At 38.3% G+C, this 27883-nt stretch overlaps 1 protein-coding gene across 1 annotated transcript in view; it reads left to right on the forward strand.

The window, feature by feature from the left end:
- Nucleotides 1–27883, forward strand: part of SLC15A5 (solute carrier family 15 member 5) — a 90764-nt gene that overhangs the window by 34166 nt on the left and 28715 nt on the right. Inside the window, 2 exon segments of the mRNA XM_060164420.1 lie at nucleotides 10290–10476; nucleotides 18272–18460. Of these exon segments, the coding sequence (XP_060020403.1) occupies nucleotides 10290–10476; nucleotides 18272–18460 (376 nt within the window).

Here is a 27883-nt window from a genome sequence, read left to right on the forward strand (position 1 = left end):
TAGTATGTCTGCTTATGCATGAAAACAGCAGAGCTGAGTACTTGCAACAGAATCCACATGTGGAAATATTGTCTATCTGGCCTTTTACACAAAAGTTTGCTGACCCTTGTTCTAAACAATGCATGAAAGCTAGGCTGACTTAGCAGATTCAACCTCTCTCTTGACTCCACAATAGTAGATGGAACAAAAACACAAAATTACTACCTGTATATATGTCATTAATAGCATGAAAACACACTCCCTCTTGCAAGAGCATCAGAATCACAACTAACTGCTGAGTAATCATCAACAAGAAGACACTGGGACTCACCAATAAAGATACCCCACATCCAAAGATAAAGGAGAAGTCTCAATGAGATGGTAGGAGGGGCTCAATCACAATAAAATCAAATCCCATAACTGCTGGGTGGGTGACTCACAAACTGGAGAACACTTATACCACAGAAGTCCACCCGCTGGAGTGAAGGTTCTGAGCCCCACATCAGGCTTCCCAACCTGGGGGTCTGGCAACAGGAAGAATTCCCAGAGAATCAGACTTTGAAGGCTAGTGGGATTTGATTGCAGGACTTTCACAGGACTAGGGGCAACAGAGGCTCCACTCTTGGAGGGCACACACAAAATAGTGTGTGCATCAGGACCCAGGGGGAAGGAGCAGTGACCCCATAGGAGACTGAACCAGACCTACCTGCTAGTGTTAGATGGTCTCCTGAAGAGGCGGAGGTGGCTGTGACTAACTGAGGGGACAGGGACACTGGCAGCAGAAGTTCTGGGAAGTACTCCTTGGCGTGAGCCCTCCCGGAGTCCACCATTAGCCCCACCAAAGAAACTGTAGGCCTGAGTGCTGGGTTGCCTCAAGCCAAACAACCAACAGGGAGGGAACTCAGCCCCACCCATCAGCAGACAAGGGGATTAAAGTTTTACTGAGCTCTGCCCACCAGAGCAACACCCAGCTATACCCACCACCAGTCCCTCCAGTCAGGAAGCTTGCACAAGCCTCTTAGATAGACTCATCAACCAGAGGGCAGAGAGCAGAAGCATGAAAAACTACAATCCTGAAACCTGTGGAACAAAAACCACATTCACAGAAAGATAGACAAAATGAAAAGGCAGAGGACTATGTACAAGATGAAGGAACATGATAAAACCCCAGAAAAACAACTAAATAAAGTGGAGACAGGCAAACTTTAAGAAAAAGAATTCAGAATAATGATAGTGAAGATGATCCAGGACTTCAGAAAAAGAATGGAGGCAGAGATCGAGGAGATGCAAGAAATGTTTAACAAAGACCTAGAAGAATTAAAGAACAAACATCTAGAAGAATTAAAGAACAAACAAACAGAAATGAACAATACAATAACTGAATTGAAAAATACACTAGACGGAATCAATAGCAGAATAACTGAGGCAGAAGAATGGATAAGTGACCTGGAAGACAGAATGGTGGAATTCACTGCTATGGAACAGAATAAAGAAAAAAGAATGAAAAGAAATTAAGACAGCCTAAGAGACCTCTGGGACAACATTAAACACAACAACATTCGCATTATAGGGGTCCCAGAAGGAGAAGAGAGAGAGAAAGGACCCAAGAAAATATTTGAAGAGATTATAGTCGAAAATTTCCCTAACATGGGAAAGGAAATAGCCACCCAAGTCCAGGATGTGCAAAGAGTCCCAGGCAGGATAAACCCAAGGAGAAACACGCCGAAACACATAGTAATCAAATTGACAAAAATTAAAGACGAAGAAAAATTATTAAAAGAAACAAGGGAAAAACGACAAATACAAGGGAACTCCCATAAGGTTAAGAGCTGATTTCTCAGCAGAAACTCTACAAGCCAGGCGACAGTGGCACGATATACTTAAAGTGATGAAAGGGAAGAACCTACAACCAAGATGACTCTACCCCGCAAGGATCTCATTCAGATTCCACTGAGAAATCAAAAGCTTTACAGAAAAGCAAAAGCTAAGAAAATTCAGCACCACCAAACCACCTCTACAACAAATGCTAAAGGAATGTCTCTAAATGGGAAACACAAGAGAAGAAAAGGACCTACAAAAACAAACCCAAAACAGTTAAGAAAATGGTAATAGGAACATACATATCAATAATTACCTTAAATGTGAATGGATTAAGTGCTCCAACCAAAAGACACAGGCTTGCTGAATGGATACAAAAACAAGATCCATATACAAGCTGTCTACAAGAGACCCACTTCAGACCTAGGGACACATACAGACTGAAAGTGAGGGGATGAAAAAAGATATTCCATGCAAATGGAAATCAAAAGAAAGCTGGAGTAGCAATTCTCATATCAGATAAAATAGACTTTAAAATAAAGAATGTTACAAGAGGCATTCAAGGACACTACATAATGATCAAGGGATCAATCCAAGAAGAAGATATACCAATTATAAATATATATACACCCAACGTAGGAGCACCTCAATACATAAGGCAAACACTAACAGCTCTAAAAGAGGAAATCGACAGTAACACAATAATAGTGGGGGGCTTTAACACCTCACTTACACCAATGGACAGATCATCCAAACAGAAAATGAATAAGGAAACACAAGCGTTAAATGACACAATAGACCAGATAGATTTAATTGATATTTATAGGACATTCCATCCAAAAACAGCAGATTACACTTTTTTCTCAAGTGTCCACGGAACATTCTCCAGGATCGATCACATCTTGGGTCACAAATCAAGCCTTGGTAAATTTAAGAAAACTGAAATCATATCAAGCATCTTTTCTGACCACAACACTATGAGATTAGAAATCAATTACAGGGGAAAAAATGTAAAAAACACAAAAACATGGAGGCTAAACAATGTGTTACTAAATAACCAAGAGATCACTGAAGAAATCAAAGAAGAAATCAGAAAATACCTAGAGACAAATGACATTGAAAACATGATGATCCAAACCTATGGGATGCAGCAAAAGCAGTTCTAAGAGGGAAGTTTACAGCAATACAATCCTACCTCAAGAAACGAGAAAAATCTCAAATAAACAATCTAACCTTACACCTAAAGGAACTAGAGAAAGAAAAACAAAGAAAACCCAAAGTCAGTAGAAGGTAAGAAATCATAAAGATCAGAGCAGAAATAAATAGAAACGAAGAAAACAATAGCAAAGATCAATAAAACTAAAAGTTTGTTCTTTGAGAAGATAAACAAAATTCATAAACCTTTAGCCAGGCTCATCAAGAAAAAGAGGAAAAAAAAAAAGAAAAAGAGGAAGAGGACTCAAATCAATAAAATTAGAAATGAAAAAGAAGTTACAATGGACACCACAGAAATATAAAGCATCATGAGAGACTACTATAAGCAACTCTGTGCTAATAAAATGGACAACCTGGAAGAAATGGACACAGTCTTATAAAGGCATAACCTTCCAAGACTGAACCAAGAAGAAACAGAAAATGTAACAGACCAATCACAAGTAATGAAGTTGAAACTGTGATTAAAAATCTTCCAACAAACAAAAGTCCAGGACCCCGATGGCTTCACAGGTGAATTCTATCAAACATTTAGAGAAGAGCTAGCACCCATCCTTCTCAAACTCTTCTAAAATATTGCAGAGAAAGGAACACTCCCAAACTCATTCTATGAGGCCACCACCACCCTGATAACAAAATCAGACAAAGATACTACAAAAAAAGAAAATTACAGACCTATATCACTGATGAATATAGATGCAAAAATCCTCAACAAAATACTAGCAAACAGAATCCAACAACACGTTAAAAGGATCACACACCATGATTAAGTGTGATTTATCCCAGGGATGCAAGGATTCTTCAATATACACAAATCAATCAATGTGGTACACCATATTAACAAATTGAAGAATAAAAACCATATGATCATCTCAATAGATGCAGAAAAAGCTTTTGACAAAATTCAACACCCATTTATGATAAAAACTCTCCAGAAAGTGGTCATAGAGGGAACCTACCTCTGCATAATAACCATATATGACAAATCATAAAAGACAAACCCACAGCAAACATCACTCTCAATGGTGAAAAACTGAAAGCATTCCCTCTAAGATCAGGAACAAGACAAGGATGTCCACACTTGCCACTATTATTCAACACAGTTTTGGAAGTCCTAGCCACGGCAATCACAGAAGAAAAGGAAATGAAAGGAATACAACTTGGAAAAGAAGAAGTAAAACTGTCACTGTTTGCACATGACATAATATTATACATAGATAAGCCTAAAGATGTGAGCAGAAATTACTAGAGGTAATCAATGAATTTTGTAAAGTTGCAGGATACAAAATTAATGCACAGAAATCTCTTGCATTCCTGTACACTAACAATGAAAGATCAGAAAGAGAAATTAAGGAAACATTCCCATTCACCATTGCAACAAAAAGAATAAAATACCTAGGAATAAACATACCTAAGGAGGTAAAATACCTGTACTCAGAAAAACTGTAAGACACTGATGAAACAAATCGAAGATGACACAAACAGATGGAGAGATATACCATGTTCTTGGATTGGAAGAGTCAATATCATGAAAATGACTATACTACCCAAAGCAATCTACAGATTCAGTGCAATCCCTAGGAAATTACCAGTGACATTTTTTACAGAACTAAAACAAACAATCTTAAATTTTGTATGGAGACACAAAAGAACCCAAATATCCAAAGCAATCTTGAGGGAAAAAAATGGAGCTGGAGGAATCAGAGTCCCTGACTTCAGACTATACTATAAAGCTACAGTAATCAAGACAGTATGGTACCAGCACAAAAACCGAAATATAAATCAATGGAACAGGATAGAAAGCCCAGAGATAAACCCATGCACCTATGGCCAACTAGTCTATGACAAAGGAGGCAAGGATACACAGTGGAGAAAAGACAGCCTCTTCAGTAAGTGGTACTGGGAAAACTGGACAGCTACATGTAAAAGAATGAAATTAGAACACTCCCTAACACCATACACAAAAATAAACTCAAAATGGATTAACAACCTAAATGTAAGACTGGACACTATAAAATTCTTAGAGGAAAACATAGGAAGAACACTCTTTGACATTAATCACAGCAAGATCTTTTTTGACCCACCTCCTAGAGTAATGGAAATAAAAACGAAAATTAAAAAATGGGCCTAATGAAACTTAAAAGTTTTTGCACAGCAAAGGCAACTGTATACAAGATGAAAAGACAACCCTCAGTATAGGAGAAAATATTTGCAAAGGAATGAATGGACAAAGGATTAATCTCCAAATATATAAACAGCTCATGCAGCTCAATATTAAAACAAACAACCCAATCAAAAAATGGGCAGAGGGCTTCCCTGGTGGCGCAGTGGTTGAGAGTCTGCCTGCCGATGCAGGGGACGTGGGTTCGTGCCCCGGTCCGGGAAGATCCCACATGCCGCGGAGCAGCTGGGCCCGTGAGCCATGGCCGCTGAGCCTGCGCGTCCGGAGCCTGTGCTCCGCAGCGGGAGAGGCCACAACAGTGAGAGGCCCGCGTACGGCAAAAAAAAAAAAAAAAAAAAAAATGGGCAGAAGAAGACCTAAATAGACATTTCTCCAAAGAAGACAAACAAATGGCCAAGAGGCACATGAAAAGCTGCTCAACATCACTTATTATTAGAGAAATACAAATCAAAACTGCAATGAGGTATCACCTCACACCAATTAGAATGTGCATCATCAGAAAATCTACAAGCAACAAATGCTGGAGAGGGTGTGGAGAAAAGGGAACCCTCTTGCACTGTTGGTGGGAATGTAAATTGATACAGCCACTATGGAGAACAGTATGGAGGTTCCTTAAAAAGCTAAAAATAGAATTACCATATGACCCAACAATCCCACTACTAGGCATATACCCAGAGAAAACCATAATTCAAAAAGACACATGCACCCCAGTGTTCATTGAAGCACTACTTACAAGAGCCAGGTCATGGAAGCAACCTAAGTGTCCATCAACAGACGAATGGATAAAGAAGATATGGTATATATATACAATGGAATATTACTCAGCCATAAAAAGGAACGAAATTGGGTAATTTGTAGAGACATGGATGGATCTAGAGACTGTCATACAGGGTGAAGTAAGTCAGAAAGAGAAAAACAAATATTGTATATTAATGCATATATGTGGAATCTAGAAAAATGGTTCAGATGAACCGGTTTGCAAGGTAGAAATAGAGACACAGATGTAGAGGACAAACATACGAACATCAAGGGGGGAAAGTGGCGGGGGTGGTGGTGGTGGTGGTGGTGGTGTGATGAATTGGGAGATTGGGATTGACATGTAGACACTGATGTGTATAAAATTGATGACTAATAAGAACCTGCTGTATATAAAAAATAAAAATCTAGAGGGGCTACATCCAAGATTCTGAAAGAAACTGGGGATGTGCTCCTCTGACTTCTTCCAAGTACGCAGTCTGATTCACGTGCTGGAGATTGGTTTGTCACCCATGCTAGAGACCAACACCCATCCTCTTCTACTAAGTGGGTTTTCAGATTCTTAAAGAAAAAGGCCACAGAAAATATTACATTATATTCACACAGAAAATATAAGTAAAGCCAAGCCAAATGAATCAGCTTTTTCTAAAACCTCAACTCCAAAAACTCTTTCTTCACAGGAGTTAATATTTAACTTCATGTTGCCAAAAAAACACAAACTTTCAGCAATGGTATCAGAGAGACTTGGTGTTGGGAAATACTTTCACTGAGGCTGAAGTCTGATCTGGTAGACTCTATTCTCATGTTAACTTCCCCCTTCCATTCCAAGAAACTCATCTGAACATATTTATCACTACAGGGTAGAAACAGTTTGTAAATCCAGGTTAGCTGTTTCTAACATATGCCAGCAGTATTCAAACACAGCAGTTTCAGATGATAGAGTAACTGCTTGGAAACTATTTGGATTATTTTAACATAACTGAACTAAGAGAATCCACGTTAAACTTTGGGTGCTTGTTCCTGCAATAAGTAAATGTAACAACTGCTGTTTATTAGCTTTTACATAATGCTGGAGTTGTGATGGGCTTCCCTAACTTTTAATCATAAGAGCCCTCAACCAGCTAAGGTCTTTTGCTAACTGTTGATGGTTAGACTTCAAGCTTTGGTAGTGGGTGTATTCTTTTAACCTCCGAAGGGGAGGAGAAAGATGGTAGTTTTGTAAGCTTGGATAGACACTCTAAGCCACAGCTTTGACACACAAGTAAAAGCATGATGCCTATTTAGTTCTAGGGTAACGTAGGTGAGCAGATAAGAGGTGCATATCTACAGGTGAACTTTTAAAACATATCACCATTTGCATCCCACACACTTTAATCACTGTCTCCCATATTGTTCTAGAACTGTACTGTTCAGTATGGTAGCCACTTGTTGCTCTTGAGCATTTGGAATGTGCCTTGTCCAAAAAGAAACATACTATACGTGTAAAATACCAGATGTTGAAGGCACAATATGAAAAAAGAACAATGTAAATATCTCATTAATAATTTTTATATTGATCGTGCTAAAATATTTTTACTTTATTGGGTTAAATAAATGTATTAAAATTTTTAAAAATATCATGAAAACATCTTAGAATGGAGAAATTAATCATGAGTACAAAAGTACTAATTGTTCCATGGGATGCCTCGAACCTTCTGTGCAAATAGCACATACTGATTCTTACCTTCATAATGTAGTGACCCCTGATTTTTTTTTTTTACTAAGTTCGAGTCTTCTCTGCAAACTGTTACATATTTTAAAATTTAACATAAATTAGAATAAATTTTGATAAGCTAATTTTTAAGCATATCACCAAATCTAGATGCCTAGTTTATTGCAAAGAACAAATACTAATACTTATTGACCACCTATATGTGTCAGAGCCTCTAAAAGATGACTTCACAGTGTCTAATTTAACCCCCAAAGCAAGCCTACAGGGCAGATTTTACTATTCTAAATCTGCGTCTCAGAGACATTAAGTGACTTGCAATTGGTTCTTGGTTACCCTACTAGCATATGGCAGAGGGGCTATCCCTACCCCAGGCTGGTATCAATGCCCACACTTTGCTGTTACCCAGTATGCCTCTCTTGCAGCTGGGTTAAAAATCCCTGGTACAGACTATACAGGTTCCAAAATCATATACAGTAATGTTATACCAGAAACTTCAAAGAAAATGTTTAGAATGTACTTCTCAAGGGAGGCAGAGGTAACTTCCATTGGGATAGGCTGGAATAAGATTTTTGCCTCCAGGTGAAATAATCACCAGTATAAAGGCGATCAAAATACCAAGAATAAAACATCATTGAATTCCATATTTTAAATTTAGTAGCCATTATTGACCTTCAGTTCCAAGACATACATTTAAAATATGTTGATATTAAGGCCAATGATGTTGCCATTTGACATTACTGGCCATTCAAAGGTGAAAATGAATCTTTATTGACAGCAGTTATTCCTGAATTCTCAGAGGCTTGTATGAAATAAAAGTATTTAAAATTTTTAAAGGAGATGATTTCAGAACTTGAGGCAGAAGCAGAAATGATTTCAAGCTATCGGGGCCTTTTTTTAGATTATGCAATATATTAATATTGCTTCACTAAAGATTAATAGTACATTTGCCACATTATTAAGTTAACAGGTTTCTGTGTCTGTGATTCATGCCGACAATAACTTTATTCCTGTTAACAATAATTCTCACTTGAAATCAGTAACAGAAACTTTCAAGTTGTACTGAGATCCTTTCAGTCTTAGAGTAGTTCTGCTGCCAGCACTATTTTAAAAACCATCATTCATTTTCCTCTGACTGGAGATACATGCTTAATATTTTGATTGAACTAGGGCAGAACTAGCTAATATTCCCTTCCCTCTTGCCATCTGTACCCAACCAAAACAATCCTGTTTACAATCCCAAGGGTCAAATTAAAGATTGGAAGATAAATTATCACCAGGACATATTTTATACAGATAGAAAGAATCTCAGTGAAAATGTGGTCCATTCCTGGATTTAGGCAGTTAACATAGCAATAGGCTCATTTTACAACTGGTGGGCTGGTTAGCAGCTATACTGACTTATGACTCTGCTTCTCCTTATACCTCCTCGAATTGCACAATTGATAATAGAGAAGGAGTTAGTGAAGGTTTCAAACAAGAAGCTGTTATCTGGATGTTTGAGCTGGGTTGCTCTCCCAGGATGGAGGTAAGGCAGGACTCCTAATGTAGTTCACACACTGTAAGAAAAAATGGAGAATCCATTCCTCAAGGACAAGACTTGGGTTGACTTTCTCGCCAAGCCACTCAGTGGCTTTGTGTGCCCCTGGGAATGAAAGAAATACTCTGTGCTACTAATGATAATGACAAAGATGTGATTATTGCAACACAGCTCATGAACTATAAAAGTGAGGAGATGCCCCTTTTCCTGTGACATTGTACTTTAGTTCTGATGTTGTGACCTAATGAGAGGTTAGGAATACTTGAAGAGACTCCAAGTTAATGTTAGAGTTTTAGTTAGTATTAGGTTTTTTTAAAAAAATTCTAACACTACCTTGATGGTTTCCAGTGAGGTAGAGGTGTTGTTAGTGTTTTGTTTTCGTTTTCATTTCTGCTACTTTATTGTGCAACTTTTTTCTTGGAGTTCCCTTTTTGGTCCTCTAGTGCCACACGATTAGTTTAAAAGGAGAGTATAGACACAAGTATGTTTTCTCTCCCTTTTCTCGTCTTACTTGGCTTATGTTAAAAACAAGGCCAATCCAGGTAGCCTACAAAGACAGCCTACAACAAGTAATGTGTTTCCTCACTGGGTCCCCTCTTAGGGAAAAATCATTCTTACCTATTTCGCCATCAAACTTGATGGTATTTAAAGGATCTAGTCTAGCCCCAAACTATTTTTTAATCCAGGTGAAAATGAAAGTCTTAATATTTTCTACTGGCTTTTGCTTTATTGTTGGGAAAAACAAAAAGCTTATTTGCTTATATGCAAAATTTATTACATGATTTCTTATGTGTCATCCCAAGCACAAAATTAGGGTCACTTTTACTTTTCCAAGGAAAATTAAGAAGATAGACTAGAGGACAAAATATTCGTCCATAAAGAATCAGTAGAATTGTCAATAGACTAGACACAGTTCCTACTCTCCTTTGTCAGTTCATAATCATGACCTTGGAGACCCGGGGAACATCCAGCTCATCTGTCACAGAGTACTGGCAAGGGACAAGGAATCTGCCACAGGACACTTCCTCCAAAGTTACTTTAAAATTTAAAATTTAAATGTCTTACTGAATGGCTCTTTCCCCCTTCAAATACAGATTCCTTCAGGATATTATCTGCAGACCATGAATTCCAACCTGAATTTGGGTGGATTTCTTCTGCCAGTTGCAGTAATGAATGTCGTCAGCATCCTACCACTACTACTTTTAGCTCCTTTAATGGAGTATTTCAGCACCTGCCTATATCCCTCTAAGAGAGATGGCCCATTTCTGTTGGCATGCATTAGTAAGTACAGCTTACCATTTCAAGTGAATGGTTTACAACTTTTAAAATAAAAAAACACTGTACTAGGATCTAAGCTAGCTATATGCTCTGGGGTAGTCTGTGACAAATTGGGAAGAAGGTGAATTTGAGAGTGATTATGTCCAGCTTCTCAAATCTCTACATAGATATCAGTGTCCCATTTTCTTTTCATCCTTTTATGCTTCCTTAGAAGATACACATAAAGACTTGGTGCAACTTCCAATGCCACCAAATGGCCTCTTCTTTTTCAAGTAAAGCAGTCTCTACTCTTAAGTCGATGCTGAGAATGTTCTTAAAAATTAACACAGGTAATGGACCTAAAAAATAATGCTGAGCTACATTTGGGAGGCTTTAACTTCTGAACCAGCAGAAAAATTTATTAAAAGTCAGTCGTATTCACAGCTTTAATGTAGTACTTCTTCCAATAGTAAAGTGTATAACAGTAGTTTTCAAACATTTTTTCCAGCTTTATTGAGATATAATTGACATACTGTATAAGTTTAAGGTGCACAGTGTCATGAATTGATGCAAGTCTATATTGCAAAATATTTATCACAATAAGGTTAGTTAACACATCCATTACCTCACATAATTACAGCCTTGCTGTTGTTATGGTCTACTCCTATTTTTTAAAATTAATTTATTTTATTTTATTTATTTTTGGCTACATTGGGTCTTCATTGCTGCGCGTGGGCTTTCTCCAGTTGCAGCGAGCGGGGGCTACTCTTCGTTGCTGTACACGGGCTTCTCATTGCGGTGGCTTCTCTTGTTGTGGAGCATGGGCTCTAGAAGCGCGGGCCTCAGTAGTTGTGGCACATGGGCTTAGTTGCTCCGCAGCACACGGGATCTTCCTGGACCAGGGATCAAACCCGTGTCCCCTGCATTGGCAGGCGGATTCTTTGGTCTACTCCCATTTTTTAAAGTGAAAAAAAATCTAGGACTTCTTACTCAGAACACAATCAATAGACTGTAAAATAAAATTTCTGCCAATGAAATGGGAGAGAAGGAGCATTCTGGTCACACTCTCCTCTGCCTCGCTGTGGTCCCTCAGGTGCTGCCGTGGAACAAGATGACAAACGATGGTACAGGAAAACCAGGCTCAATCTAACGACCAGAAATGGAGGTCTCAGCCCCTGCTCTGTACTGAGCTGCTCCTGAGTGAATTGGAAAAGCCACTTAACCTTTCTTGTCTTCTAGTTCACTTATTTTTTTTTATTGAGGGGCATGCCTGAGATAAATTTTGGGTCCCTTTGTTCTGTAAGACTTTTGAAATCATTCAGGGTGACACCAGTACCTGGAGCCCAATTGGGACACAGAGTGAAAACTCTATAAATGTTAACTAATATTGAGTCATCATTTGCAAGGGGCAGGTCTCATTGTTTGGTGAGTATAAACACAAAACAAAGGGAGTTTGAAACGCTTAAGAAATAGCATGGGGCTTCCCTGGTGGTGCAGTGGTTGAGAGTCCGCCTGCCGATGCAGGGGACACAGGTTCGTGCCCTGGTCCGGGAAGATCCCACATGCCGCGGAGCGGCTGGGCCCGTGAGCCATGGCCGCTGAACCTGCGCGTCCGGAGCCTGTGCTACGCAACGGGAGAGGCCACAACAGTGAGAGGCCCGCGTACCGGAAAAAAAAAAAAAAAGAAATAGCATGCAATGGCAACTTTATGTCTTATCATCTACTTGAGAAATAACTTCATTGAAATAGCCAAGGTCAAGCAACTGATTCTTTTCTCTTGGTTAACCAGTTGTTATTCTTAATTCCTCCTTTGTAGAGATCTGTGAAGACCAAGCAGTCTTCTAGTAACCCATTATCATATATTTTGCTGTTCCTCTGTTTATAAATTACATTTTAGGGTATGTGCTTCCTATTTACCAAAGCCATCAACAAGATCACATCACAAAGTAGATTTGTTTTTGGAAAGAACTCAAGTGACTAAACTCTCCCTAGTTTATTTTATCTTCAACTGTAGAGGTCTTTAGTGCATATTCTGTTTTGATTTATTCCATAAGCCAGTAACCCTGACATTGTTTATTGTCATAGGTTTAGGCAAACTATAAATCTTAATAGGTTTTGACAGTCCTTAAATCTTAAAAAGTGTTTTTTTTTGTCTGCCAGTGAAATCCAAATCAGTATTAGTGAATGCCCGACACTATTTGAGGAAACAAAAGAAAAGACATCGTACCTACCCACAGCAAGTGTACTATTAATATATTGAATGCAGAAGAAAATGGGGGTAAATTTACATTGCAAAATACTAGACACTTTGGCAGTCCTGTTCAGAATCATGAAAATTGAGTCTATGCTTCCAAATTATGCTTTAGTACTAAAAAATTTTTTTAATTGGGCTACTTTAGAGAAATATGGTATACAACATGACTGAAAGAACTACTTTAAAAATCCTTCCTGGGGGCTTCCCTGGTGGCGCAGTGGTTGAGAGTCCGCCTGCTGATGCAGGGGACACGGGTTCGTGCCCCGGTCCGGGAAGATCCCATATGCCGCGGAGCGACTGCACCCGTGAGCCATAGCCGCTGAGCCTGCGCGTCCAGAGCCTGTGCTCCGCGGGGGGAGAGGCCACAACAGTGAGAGGCCTGTGTACCGCCAAAAAAAACAAAAAACAAAAAATCCTTCCTGGGAATTCCCTGGCAGTTCAGTGGTTAGCACTCCACACTTTCACTGCTGACCAGGTGAGGGCTCAGGTTCAATCCCTGGTTGGAGAACTAAGATCCCAAAAGCCATGCTGTGCAGCCAAAAAAAAAAAAAAAAAAAAAAATCCTGAGAATAAGAAATCTTAAATTCACTTGAAATATGAGCAACTTTCTCTTGGACAATCCTCCACTCTTGCATATTTGAAATCATGTTTATTCTTAAAGAAGTGTGTGTGCTTTTCTGGATAGAGGAAAGTTAGACAGAGTTATCTAACATATTGTTTGATGTTAATGAACTAAATATTCCCTATGAAGAGTGGTAACAGACTTATTGGGCAGGAAAAAGAAAGAAACTAGATTCATCTAAAAAAACTGAGCTATATTCTTCTGCATACAGAATACTGAATTCAGTTGTTTCTAAGCCAGACTCCATTCATTTGTTCATTTACATACTTGTTCACTTATTTGCATAACATTTTGCTATGGGAATATAAAGAGGTATGCATCTTTTTAACTAAATGTTTGCTTAAGTTTTCCATATTCTGCTTGTGATTATGGAAGATGAATAAGTTTTATCAGGACATATAAACATAAACCTAGGGTACTTTTTGATAGTAATTTACATAACTGAATTAATCTAACATTAAAATTTACTTTCACTTTGAACCCAAGTGCCTTGAAAATGTGAGTGAAGTATATAAGTATATAAATTATGAACATACAAATATTTATGAATTCCTAATTGGAACCTAGGCACCTTCATATACATACCCCACTTAACTTCATGCTAATTCATCATTTACTAGGTCAAGGGTCTCAAAGATAATGTCTTATTTGAATTCAGACCTTCTAATTCTAAGCCCATTGCATCATCATCATCATCATCATCATTATCATTATTCCACTTACCAGCCATACATGGTTCTTAGATTATAGAAGTTATCAGTGTTAATTTGGAATCCTGACTGCGATTTCCAATTAAGGCTATGAAGTGAATGAAAAATTTTGTCATCACAATGAGTAGCTGCTCCTGGAGTCCCCCACTCCCTTTCACATTCAGTCATTCCCCATCATGTTTAAGGAGGCAGATGGTATAGACAATGACGATGCCTAGTGTTTGACATGGATAATCACAGCCCCGGCCAAGAGTGAGGGATAGAGAAATCTCATTCAGTTGGTCAAACTAGAAATTTAATAAAGGGAAAAAAATGAGCTCACTTTCCTTCATCTAGCTCATAAACAGTGCAACGAAAGAGGAGTTTCTTATTCAAGATAGGACATTCTTGAGTTTATCAGCTATAGAAAACAACAAGTGTACCAAAGTACCAACAATAAAAAAATCTCCAAACCTTCCAGAACTGTGAAAGGCAAAGGTTTGATAACGCTCAGAGTGTTTCATCAAGACTGTATTTTCCTAATGTTACATGTGACAGATTTGTCTGTTTAAAAGTCAGTCTTAGTACACTAAAAATCTAGAATCAGTGATAGTGTGATTTATCCTCTGTCATCGTTGGATATCCTTTGTTTTAGCCTTTTTCAGTTCGAAAATATTTACACCATGAGTATTTCCTTTCCTTACCATTAACTAAAGCCCTGCAGTATGTGGCGTTTAGTAGCTAGCGCTGACACACACAAGTATTAATCTGACTAAGATTAGCCTAATTAAGATTGTTATTAAGCCTTATACAAAGCAGACGTGTACAACACAGCAGGTAGCAATTATCTGGGCTTTTAAGTAGCATTGATATTGAAATGCAGATGAAGTATATTCAAATATCTGCCAGACCTTCCTCTTTAAAATAAAACTTGAAAATTCAAATTCTAACTTAAAGTCTTTTATGATATAGGTACAGCCAAGGTGTTGGTTCCTTCTTGTATAACCATTAACTTCTACTAGTCCTAATAATTGGCAGTGATATAAAATTTCTTTTTGGTTGGAATCAAAATGCTTGATAAATTAAAAACCAAGTCAGAGATCCAAGCACCTTCATTGAAAGTAGGATTATTTCATCAAAACTACTTTTTCTCTATTATAGTTTTTAGAACTGTGACATTTTCCCAAGAAACATCACAGTGTATACCCATCGCAAAATACCTGGCAAGAGGAAGTGTATAAACACTAAAAGAAGTAACATGCAAATATCTAGCCTGAATAACTCGTTCATTCGGTTGTTCACTTGTTTAATGAAAGCAGGTTAATGTTCTCAGGTTCTTACTTTTAAAGTTGACGTGAACACTGGAATTAAATTTGAGGCGACCATCTAGTAAACCATCTGAAGCAATCATTTATGCCTTACAGATACACTTGTATAACTGATCTCCATGTAAATGAGTTACCTGTTCCAGATTCAGAAGTTTAAACACAAACTGAAGCCGAATCTCCTGAAATGAGTTCCCAGTGGTCTAAAGAGAAACGAAAGACAGAATATGGATAGCTCAATTCAAATACAGCAACATACCACTAGTAGGAGAAACAATAAAGCACAAAACATATGCCATTCTAATAGTGGGTGAGAAGGATCTTCCACAAAGGCAGCAGATATGTATGATGATAAAATCACAGCTGTCTCTATAAGAGTGTTTTATGGACACCAGTATATTCTTACATTAGCTAATTTCATATTCTCAGAATTTTCCAAAATCATGGATCCAAGGGCAATTTCTCAAGGACTCAGTAGAATTCCATACTTACTGTTGTGTTACACATCAGAGACTCATACATCAAACTACACGTAAAAAACCCATAGTTTTCTCAGTGAGGTAAATTTAACCAATAATGGAAGAATCTTAACATATCTATATTGTAGTATCAGATTCTGCTTCAATAGGAAATGGCAAGTACAACCGAAATGTTGGAATAAATTCTGACTTTTAAAAATTTCATTGTGGTCTAGTTTGGAAAATTATTACATGGTGGGATAATAGAACAAACTATAAGAGCTTTAAGACTTTTATAGACCTGTCTACAATCACACAGCCAATATTAAAACATACATTATTTATCTGAATATAATATCTCCTTTGGAACCATGTGCTTTATCTTGTAAATACAGATCTGCTAGAGGTGTAAAATGTGTACGTTCTGATAAACTGCACTCTGCTTTGGACGAGTTATGATCTAATAGAAGTTAGGAATAAAAATGGAGCAGATTAAATTTAGGTTGGAATCCAACTTTGTTATGAATTTTTAAAAAGCCATTTTTCACTTGCACCAGAGTGCAGCAGCAAATAAAAAGCAAATGTAGTTACCTAGATGCTTCAGGTAAAATACACTTTGCCCTAAAATATCTAGGTAAATGAGTTAAATATTTGTGCTTTGCTTGAAATTGGAGAACTACCTTTCATTGGGTTTTCCTAGACCAGGTCTCAGAGTGCTCTATGCTAGAGAAGTTTAATGTGTGTAGAAATCTTCTTGGATCTTGTTGAATGCAGATCTGATTCAGTCCTTCTAGGATGAAGCTTGAGATTCTGTATGTCTAGCAAGCTTCCAGGTGATCCCTAAGCTGTTGATCAGGGACTATACTTTGAGTTTCAAGGACAGAGCAAGGGGCCAAGAGACTTCTCTCTCACATTTCACGCCTATGTGCAGGAAACAGAGGCCCAGGTAAAAATGCCACAATTCCGCATCAAGTCAGAGCTAAAATTCATCAGTAAGCCATAAAACCTGATGACTAAACCAAGGTTTGGCCAACCACTACACTCACGGGCCAAATCTGGCCCCAACTGCCCTAGCAAACTGCTTTACATATAGTGGTAACAGAGTAAATATTAAATTGAATTGACATTTCAGGTCTCTTTCTGGTGAGTCTTAATGTGCCAAGTAATCTAGATAAATCCTGTGATGAATTTTATCTTAAAGGTAGATAATATTAAAATTCCTTTTTTAAATATGAACTGTTAACAGAGCCAAAATCTCCATTAATGAATGGGCCTTCGTGGAACCTAATTTAAAGTAATAATAAATTTTAAAATTCCTCAAATTTTCTGTTATTCAGATTTCCTCCCTTTTTACACCTTCTATTTCTTGAGGTCTCAGTAAAGAGCAGATTTTATGGATACATTTAAATGCTGAGATACAATCAAAAACTTTACCTACCAGTTTCTCTATCAACCAAAACAAACACTAAGCTATTTAAACATTAGATTGATTTTTCTGAATTGAAAGCTTTGCCTTATCTGAACTTTTATGCAAGTTAGCAAAAGGTGACTATCTCTAAATTTCAAGTAAATTCCATCAAGCTAAAGTTTGCCTCTGCTCTAACAATGGGATTAAGTCCAGTAATAGGAATGATAAATTGAGAAATGGAATGGTTGCAGTAGATATAAACTGTACCAAAATTGTAACAAAATCTCTACTCATTTTCAACCAAAAATTCCTAGATAATTCCTTAAAAGTAAAAGAGAAAAGATGAACCACTATCTGAATAATTGCTTCCATTTATATCTGTTTCCTAGTTAATTCACCTTTAATATTTTTTTCCTAAGCCAAAGTTTCTAGTCTTTAATTCTGTAATAGCTGCTTTACTTTTTCTGGAAAGATTAGAGAAATGTCAGAAAACTGAGGACTGATGATGCTTACAGGTTATTTCAAAACTGTTTTTCAATAATAATTAAAATCTTATAAAGAGATCATTTTATTTAAAATTTTCCCAAATCATTTTTGATTCAGATATATCTAAAAAAGTTATCAGAATAATATAACTTATCTGAGGATAAAAGTTCAAAACCATTGCTTTAGCTTCAATAACAATTGCTACTAATTGCTACCAGGAACCGTTACAATAATAACTGTACATTGTCTTTAAATCTCATAGCCATCCTACAAAGTAAGTGTCTTTAACCCCATCTTAGAGCTGAGGAAAGAGATAATGAGGTTAAATAACTGAGGCCATGTAACCAGTAAGTCAGGAAATAGGGAACTAATGTAGCCATTTCTGAGAGACCAGAGCCTGAGCACAGGAAAATCACACAACACAGTTAGCTGGCATCTGGATATCCTCGGAACATCAGCAAAAACAACAGATGTTGAGGATACATCCTCTACTGTCCATGTGTAAGAAATGCTATAGCCTATTACACTGATTTGGAGGCTCTTTAAAATTTTTTTTTCTTTTTCACTTTTTCTTCAGTTGCTGGCAATCTTTCTGCTGCATTGTCTGTGATGGTAGCCAGCTTCTTTGAAATACACAGAAAGCACTTCCATCCAGTCGAGCAGTCTCTTTCAGGCAAAGTTGCCACCATTTCCTCCATGCCCTGTTTCCACCTGGTTCTTCAATACATTTTACTTGGAGTGGCTGAAACTCTGGTCAACCCAGCCTGTGAGTAACAATTTTTTCACCACCTGTTAGAACATACTGAGTCTTCACACAGAACACATCACCTCAAGCAGCTGGAGATCTAGTCCCACCCTGGAGATTTCCCACAATGCTTCAGAACAAGCCTATGCATCACCCTCATTTTTAAAAAATGTATAATTACTCTTCCTTCCTTTACTACATACAGACTATCATTAATTCTACCTGAATATAGATAGAATGGAACGTACGATTTACTAACTTGGTTAAAGGCAGTGATCATTTGGTCAGATACATGACAGGAGGAAAAAACTGTGCTAAAATCTAGAAGACACCACTGACATATGCAGATGCAAACTCTCCTCTTCTCCCTTCCCTGTTCCCACCCCGCTCCTTCTCATTCATAGATAAACTCACATACATACTCCCTCCAAGAATGACATTTCTAATGTACTTTCAGAGTATATAAGTATGCAAAGCAATGAAAATTTGAGTCAATTTTCCAGACAACTCAATGTCTTTAAATTAAATTACACTAAATTAAGTGGGATCACTAGTGTTTCATAAGACAGGTTCAAAGTAACTTTATTAAAAATCAAGCGTTTTCTGGCATATCTAGATGGCTGATATTAATTAAACTAGCCACTTAAAAATTCATCACAATATTTCTGTGACTTCTTGCACAGAAATGTGTGTGTGTGTATTTGTGTGAGTGTGTGTGTGTATTTATCAGTGTGATCTATTGCATCCTAGATTTCTATCTTCCTTATTGTTCCCTGTATGGGGAATCCTGATTGTAACTCAAGCACCAATTATACTTTACCATGATTATTTTTATAACTTCCTAACTCTTCCTACCTTTAACATCTCTCCTGTTCTAGCTACTCAATTCACAACCTTTTGAGTAATTATCCTAAATGACAATTCTACCAATTCTACGATTCTTTCCCTTGTTTAAAATCTTCAATGATTCTATTATCTTCAGTTATTCTTAAATTCCTTAAAGAAATATATATTTTATATATATATACATGCACACGTACACATACATATATATGATGCTGAAGCAGTTCTTTGAAAAAAGTCAAAATAAAATTGTGTCATTACAGTCATATATATGTTAGACTTCTTTCTTATAATTTTAAATCATTTCATTCCACATGAAATAAAAGGTTTTATGAGATTCTAAAATGTGGCTATCACTGTTTAACACTACAAGGAATACAACAGAAGTATAAAAGAATGCCACCACACAAATATTTGTGACTTCCTTGATGTTTCCAGAAAATTGTTGGACGTAGTCAGCCAGAATTTTATAGGTTAGATGTGAAGAAAGGTAATGTATGAAGGTGATGAGTGAATACAGTCAGGAAATGCCCAGCCAGCTAAGCAATTGTGGTTCAACACACAAAAGCCAGAGAGGCACTTACACACATAGACTTAAAAAGGCAGATCATGTAGTATAAATCATTTAGTCCACCCATCCCTGATTTACCCATCTGGAAACTGAGGTCAAACTAAGTCAACTGACTTATCCTCTACAGAGCTCATGGGGTAGGGACCAGAAACTTTGTTTTGATTTACAGCTTTGTCCCTTACTACATGTGTGACCTTAAAAATTCATTTAACCACTAAGCTTCACCTTTTAGATCTTTAAAATGGAAATAATTATACTCCTTCCTCATATCACAGCATCCGTGTAACAGTCAATGGGAATGAAGCCTACTTCTTGAGAATTAAATGACATAAAATGTGAAAGGGTGTTTTGAACCGTAAAATCAAGAATCACTCTTCTGGAAGGCAGTACAGCATAGCTGTTAATATCTATGGTCTTAAAGTCAGGCAGATCTGAATTCAGACCCACTTCAGCCACTGACTGGTTGTGTGACCTTGGCAAAATTATTCTGCATTTCTGAGCCTTTCTCATCATCTATAAAATGGGGAAGGGATATTGTAAGGACTAAGTGAAATATTTCACGTAAAGGAAAAAAGCAGAGTGTCAAATATATAGACAGCACTCAGTATTAGCAGCAGTCATGTATGCTGTTATTTTTGTTACTATCTTTCACATAAATTAATAGTCCAAGACTCGGGGCTCAAGCACAGATGTACGGCTCATAACTCTTTCTACCACACCTACCACAATGTGAGCACCAGGAGACCTGGCAGTGTGGGCACAATCGTGTCTTTCTCACCAGTCGTTCTAGGTCCCTTTTTTCTCCTTACTTCTCACCTCCAATCCAACAGCAAGTCTTTGTCTTTACTCTGAAATATAATCTAAATCTGGCCCTGTCTCCAAATGAATTGATCTATGAAACACAAACAGACTCAGAGACCTAGAGAACAGATCTGTGGTTGCCAGAGGGGAGGGGGTGGGGGAGGGAAGGACTGGAAGTTTGGGGTTAGCAGATGCAAATTATTACATATAGGATGCATAAACAACAAGGTCCTACTATATAGCACAGGCAACTATATTCAATATCCTGAGATAAACCATAATGGAAAAAAACCCATTAAGAAGTGTCTTTATATGTATAACTGAATAAACTTTGCTGTATGGCAGAAATTAATACAACATTGTAAATCAACTGTACTTCACTAAAAATAAAATTTTTTAAAATGAAAAAATGACAACTAAATCTGGCTCTGTCTCACTATGTCCTTTGCTATCCACCTGGTCTCTAATCCCAATTCCTTTTTTTTTTTTTTTTTTTTGGCCATGCTACAAGGCATGCAAGTTCTTTCCCAACCAGGGATTGAACCCTTGCCCCCTGCATTGGGAGCATGGGGTCTTAACCACTGGACCGCCAGGGAAGTCCTCTAATCCCAATTCTTTCTGAGCCTCCTAACTTGTCTCCCTGCTTCCTCTCCTGCCTGAGCCCATTCTCTTAACAGCTATCCTGCTCTTTCTAAAACATCAGTCCTGTCGTTCCCCTGCTTAAAATTCCACAATAGGGATTTGGAGATAAATTCCTTAAATGGTGAGTAAGACTCCACATGATTCAGCCTCCGTGTACTGCTCCAACCACATTCTATAACATTCTTTCCCCTGATCGCTTCACTAGAAATTTGATGATCTTCATTCTGTGTTTCTAAGGTGTCAAACTTATTTTTGCCCCAAGGCCTTTGAATTTCTTCTGTCTAGAATCTCTTTTCTTTCCTCTTCAAGCAGCTGGCTTCTCCTCATTATTGAGTTTTCTCAAAGATCATCTCGTCAGAGAGGATTCCCTGGTCATCCCATCATCTTCCAGTCCATTACCCTGTTCCACTTTTTTTAAAATAACACTTGTGAGAATCAAAAATTTTCTTATTTATAAGTGTATGTTTATTGCCTGCCTCTCACCATGAGAATGTACAGTCTTGAAGTACATTTTCTGATCTTTCTTTTTCATCTCTGTATTCTTCTGTGTTCTGAAAAGTACACATATATGGTAGGTGATAAATAAGTATATTTTATATACTAGATTGAATAAACTAATGAATGGATGAACTCTATAGCCATTTCTATTTGAGTATAATAAAAATATATTATTCAAATTACTGACAGTGTCCTACGTTGTTAGCACTGAGAAAGCAAGCACAGTGGATCACTTCCGAAATTTCAGTGGACATTTTTTACCCCGCTAAGTCATGGTGGACATTGAAGATGATCCGCAAGAAAAAAAAAAAAAAACACTTCAAATTATGTCTTAATCATGGCAGTGTATACCCCAGCTATCTCATAACTTATTTTTGTTTATTCAGATAATACTGTGTGGGTGTCTACAATATGCCTGACACTGCTCTAGGAACTTAAGACACATCAGCTTAAAAAAAAGAAAGAAAATATTTCTGCCATTGTAGGACTTATATTCTACCAAGGGGAGAAAGGTAATACACAATAAATGTAATAAATACATCACAGAGCATGTTAGAAGTTGATGAGTGCTAAAGAAGAAAAGATAGAAAAGGATAAGGGGAATCAGAAATGCCAAGTAGGGAGAGAACAGGTTGCAGCATTAAGAGATTGGTCAGGATAGACCCCAGTGAGAGGTGACATTTGAGCAGAGACTTGAAAGAGTTGAGGGAGTCATCCACATGGATATATGTAAAGAATATCATTGCTGGAAAAGCAGTCAGTAAATGCAAAGATGGGAGGTGTGTCTGGCAAGAAAGTGCAAGGGGTCTCATGCAGTTGGAGGAGTGAGGAAGAGAGAAACTGGTAACAGATGAGTCAAAGTGGCCATTATAAAGACTACAACTTGGGGCTTCCCTGGTGGTGCAGTGGTTGAGAGTCCGCCTGCCGATGCAGGGGACACGGGTTTGTGCCCGGGTCCGAGAGGATCCCACATGCCGCGGAGCGGCTGGGCCCGTGAGCCATGGCCGCTGAGCCTGCGCGTCCGGAGCCTGTGCTCCGCGGGGGGGAGAGGCCACATCAGTGAGAGGCCCGTGTACCGCAAAAAAAAAAAAAAAAAAAGACTACAACTTGGGCTCTGAGTGACATGGGAAAAGGAGTGACATGATATTACTCACACTTAAAAAAAAGAAAAACCCTCTCTCTGCTGTAGAGAATATACTATAGTGAGGAAAAGGATAGATACATGGAGGTAATAATCCAAGGAAGACAAATGAGTGTCTCAGAACAGGAAGAAGCAGTATAGGTAGTGAGAAATAGTCAAAGTTTAGTCATATTTGAAGACAGACCACTAGAGTGAAAGAGGGGAATTAGCGATGACATCAAAGTTTTTGACCTGAGCAACTGGAAGGATGGGGTTGACATCTATAGAGAGAGAACAGGCTACCGGTGCAGCAAGCCTTGAGGAGAAGATCACGAGTTTCATGTTGGACATGTTGAGGATGAGCTGTCCAACAGAGATATCAAAAAGGGCATTGGATATCCAAGCCTATGATTTGGTACTGAAGTAGGGGACAGATGCAATTTGACAGTCATAAGCATTTCAGTGGTATTTAAAGTAATGGGACTAGTTGAGATCACCAAGGGAGTCAGGGTACATAGAAAGTCAGTGTAGACAGAGAAGAGGATTCAAGAACTGAGAGCCCTGAGGCACTCCATTATGAAGACATTCAGGAGATGAGAAACTTGCAAAGGAGATAGAAAAGAACCTGAGTAAAGAAGAAAACCAAGAATGCAACATCTTAAAAGTCAAATGAAGAAAAGGTATCCAGGAGGAGGGAATGATCAACTGTGTCAAATGCTGATGGATCAAACAAGCTGAGGACTGAGAATTGACTATTGAATTAAACAATCTATGGGCTATGGGTGATTTTGGCAAGAGTTTTTTGTATGCCCAGAATGGGAACGTTCAAAAGCCTGACCAGAATAAGTTTAAGGGATAACGGGACAAGAAGAATTGGAGATGATTCATTTGAAAAACTTTGCTACAAAGGGAAACAGGGGAATGAAACAGTAGCTGACAAGGAATGGGGTTAAGAAAGGGTTTTTTATTTGTATTGGTTTTAAAGAAGAAAAATGATGGCATCACAGATTATTCTGGTGGGAATGATTCAACAGAGAGGGAAAATTGATGGTGTCAGGAAAATACAAGTTGAGAATTTGGCTTACACAGTAGCAAGCATAGTTCATCAATGGGGACAGTTTGGAAGTCAGAGTGTGTAGATGCAGAAACTCATGGTGTGGAGATTCTATGGAAATTCTCTTCCAGCTAATTCGATATATTTAGTGAAGTAGGATGCCAAGCCATGAGCTGAGGATGAAGGAGGACATCTTGAGGGTTGGAAGAGAGAGGAAAGGCGTGTAGTCGTTGTCTAGAACAATGGGGAGTGAAGGAACCAGGGAGATAATACAGAAGTTACCACGGAGCATAAGGAGGCCATTTGAGGTTTGTGGGCAGGAATTTAAAATGGGTTGGTCAACGGGGTTATAAGGTTTTCTCCAGCCACATTAGACTGCATGGATATAGGAGCAGAGATAGCAGATAAAGAATTGTTTTGCCAATCAATTTCCAGAAAGCAAGAGACAGGCAAAGAAATGAGGGAATGTGGAAGAATATGACTCTGACAGTTGAACTTAACTCATCCAGTGGAACTTAACTTGAGTAAAAAGAGTAGTGAGAACATGAAGGGCATGAAAGAGGTGAAAATAATAAAAGGAGTAATGGAGTGGAGGCCCTGAAGGAGGACAAGCATTCTGGTGGTTGAGTAGTCAAGAGTAAGCTGGGAAGATGTAAGGTGGTAGTCAGAGGGGAAGGCACAAAGTTGAGATTATGGAATGGTGACAATTATTACTCTAGGGCATGGGTTGGCAAACATTTTCTTAAAAGTGTCAGATAGTAAATGGTTAGGTTTTACACTCTACTCTCTGTTAGAACTACTCAACTCTGTCATTGTGGTGTATAAGCAATCAGAGACAATATACAGTGAATGCGTGTGGCTCTGTTCCAATAAAACTTTATTTATAAATAGGTGGCAGGCTGGACCTTACCTGACTGTAGTTCAACAACCCTGGTCTGGGGTGCAAGATTCAGGGCGTGACCATGGGTGTGAGTGGCTGATGTCAAGTGGAGGACAAGGACATTGGAAAGGAGGTCAGGAACCGGGAAACCAAGAGATGGCAGGATGGAAGGTTGGGAGGATGATCTATATGTATGTGTGTGTTAAAATTGCTGAGGATTAAGGCAGAAGTGGAACTGGAGAGTGTGACCATTAGAGGGGAGCTGATGACTTTGAAAAATAGAGGAAAATGTCTTAGCGATTGGTGGCTGACAGCACAAAAGAGAAATATTAGGTGATATAATTGGGTAACATGAGATTCAAAGTTGAAGCTTTTTAGGGATGAGGAAGGAAAAATGACCTGAAAATGGAAATAGTATAAAGTTCCATTTTCTAGTTCTGTGGTGCTTCTCCACATGTTCAAAATAACCCCTCACCAAATGCAATAAACACATTTTAACTGTTTAAGAACAACTGGAGTAAAAGAAATTTCCAGCAAAGAGTTCCTAGCACCAGGTGCGTCAGGAAGGCAGTTCTGGCCCTAGAGTTCGTAGATTCCGCATATGCTGTGATGGGGCATCTTTGCAAAACACTAACCACCCTCCACCTGGAGACACATTTCAGCTCTCTTTGGCAAGAAGACCAGCTTTCCCGTACACTGAATATTTTCTACAGTATCTTCACAGTAAAATGAGAATTTTAGAATAGTGGCAGACTTGTTGATCATATCTATACTACAACATGCCAAAAGAAGTATCATGGAGCCTAAAATATCAATCTGGTGATCACCAAAGTTGAAAAAGATCAGAACATGCAAGTAGACGCCTGGAATTGGAGATCGGAGGACTTCAAGTGCTAAGTCCTATAAAAGGGAACCGGAGGCTTTCAAAACGATGAAAATGACATCAAAGAGAGATTCACCAGCAGGCAGAGAGCTGGCAAAGTGTGTTCATGAATTATATACCGCACCAGAAGTTCTAGCAAGAGAAAAGCACAGGATTAATAATTAACTAGCAAAGTAATAATGGGCTTGTAGAGTTTCTGCTTTTTCTCAGTGAAAGAAATGGGCCTACTTCGTCTTTCTGCCCATTGTTTGTCTCCTCGTATTTATAAAGAGGAAAGTTCATAAGCCACATCCTTTTTATAACCATGAATCATTTCTTCCCAAAGCCTCTTCAGCATTTTCCTCGTACTCTCCCTTGGATCTTCCTGAACAAAGCTTGCGAGCTTGGCCTCGGGCTCCTGCGGGTGGTTTGCACTGCACAAGAGAGCTCTGGTACCCACGGCCTCCTGTTGCCGATATTTGAAGCCCTTCTGCACAGTATTTTATTTCTCACCATCATTACCTTCATCTCCAGTAACTATGTGTGGTATTAAGTGCCCAGTTAGCACCGCCCTTAGTGTTGTGCTGCCCTCCCAGGGTTTAAAATCCAGGAAAGATGTACTGATGCTTTTTTCCCACCCTCGGCCCCAGAACTCAGCACATCTGGAGCACAGAGACTCCTTTAAATGTTTATCAAGTGATAAATAAAAACACGTGGAGAACACACAGAAAGCAAAACAGAAATGTTAAATGAAAACAGGAAGGAACGTGAATACATTGACATTAGGTGTTAGTAAGTTCATTTAAAAGTGCTGGACAGGGCTTCCCTGGTGGCACAGGGGTTGAGGGTCCGTCTGCCGATGCAGGGGACATGGGTTCATGCCCTGGTCCAGGAAGATCCCACGTGGCGCGGAGCGGCTGGGCCCGTGAGCCATGGCCGCTGAGCCTGCGCTCCGCAACGGGAGAGGCCACAACAGTGAGAGGCCCGCGTACCGCAAAAAAAAAAAAAAAAAAAAAAGTTCTGGACAAATGCAGAGTTTTACTGGGGTAAAAGTACAGAGAAACCAGGGGTGAAGTCTTCCTGAAAGGGAAGGAAGAAGGTAATAAAATCTCATTCTTCTTAGAGAGAGGGAAACTAAAAGTTTAGTGCTTACGGTATATCAGTTTTCTATCACCTCATTTCTTTTTTAAAAGAGCTTTAGTGTTTATCTACTAGCTCTCATTGTAGAAAAATTTGCAAAGTTCAAAAGAGTAAAAATCCAATAATTTAGCCAGTCAAAGCTAAAACTGTTCATCCTATTTAATGTGTTTACTTACAATATTTTGCCACTCATATACAAAAGAGAGATGAGTACGATAAACTCCCATGTATTCATGTTCCAGCTTCATATTTTAGCTTTATCCCTTAGATTGCCATGCATATTTTCACATAGTTATGTTGATATGGAATGTACAAAATTATATATACTTAGTTCATTTATTTCTGATATTGAAAAAATTATTTTTAGGCGAAAATTAAAAAGAACTTTGCTCCGTGATTTTCTTTCAACCTCTTACCACCATCATTACTATTACTCCAACGATGACTTGGGGGGAAAAAGATAACCATTTTGGAGACCCAATGCTTAAGCTACTGTCTCTCCTTAAATGGGCTAATTTAAATGCATATAAAGGGCTTTGCACAGTGCCTTACACAAGTAGTTAGGGGCTATTTGATTTGGTAAAATTAATACTGTTAAAAATAGCTAAACTTATTCAGCATTGTAATAAGCACTTTACATATATTATAGCAAGTAACAGTCACAGCACCTCAGCAAGTGAGTAATGGTCTTACTCTCATTTTATAGAGAAGAACACTGAGGCTTAGGAAGTTTAAGTAACATACTTAAAATCACAGAGGTAGTAAACAGTTGACCCGAGATTTTAGTATAAGCTTATCTAACTCCAGACCCCATGCTGTTAACCTCCATGCTAGTTTTCTATGATAAATTCAAGATTTCTATAGGGAACCTAATGATGTATACAGAAGTACAGAATCATAGACCTTATTGATAGATTGCCATGATATTAACCAGTACAAGCCTTAGCTCAATCCAAAATTCACAAGAAATATTCCAACTGAGGTGAAATTTGGGTGAATATATTGGGACACTCAACCACCAGTAATCAAATTT

This window comes from Lagenorhynchus albirostris, chromosome 11 (genome assembly GCF_949774975.1).
Source record: "Lagenorhynchus albirostris chromosome 11, mLagAlb1.1, whole genome shotgun sequence".
NCBI classification, from domain to species: domain Eukaryota; kingdom Metazoa; phylum Chordata; class Mammalia; order Artiodactyla; family Delphinidae; genus Lagenorhynchus; species Lagenorhynchus albirostris.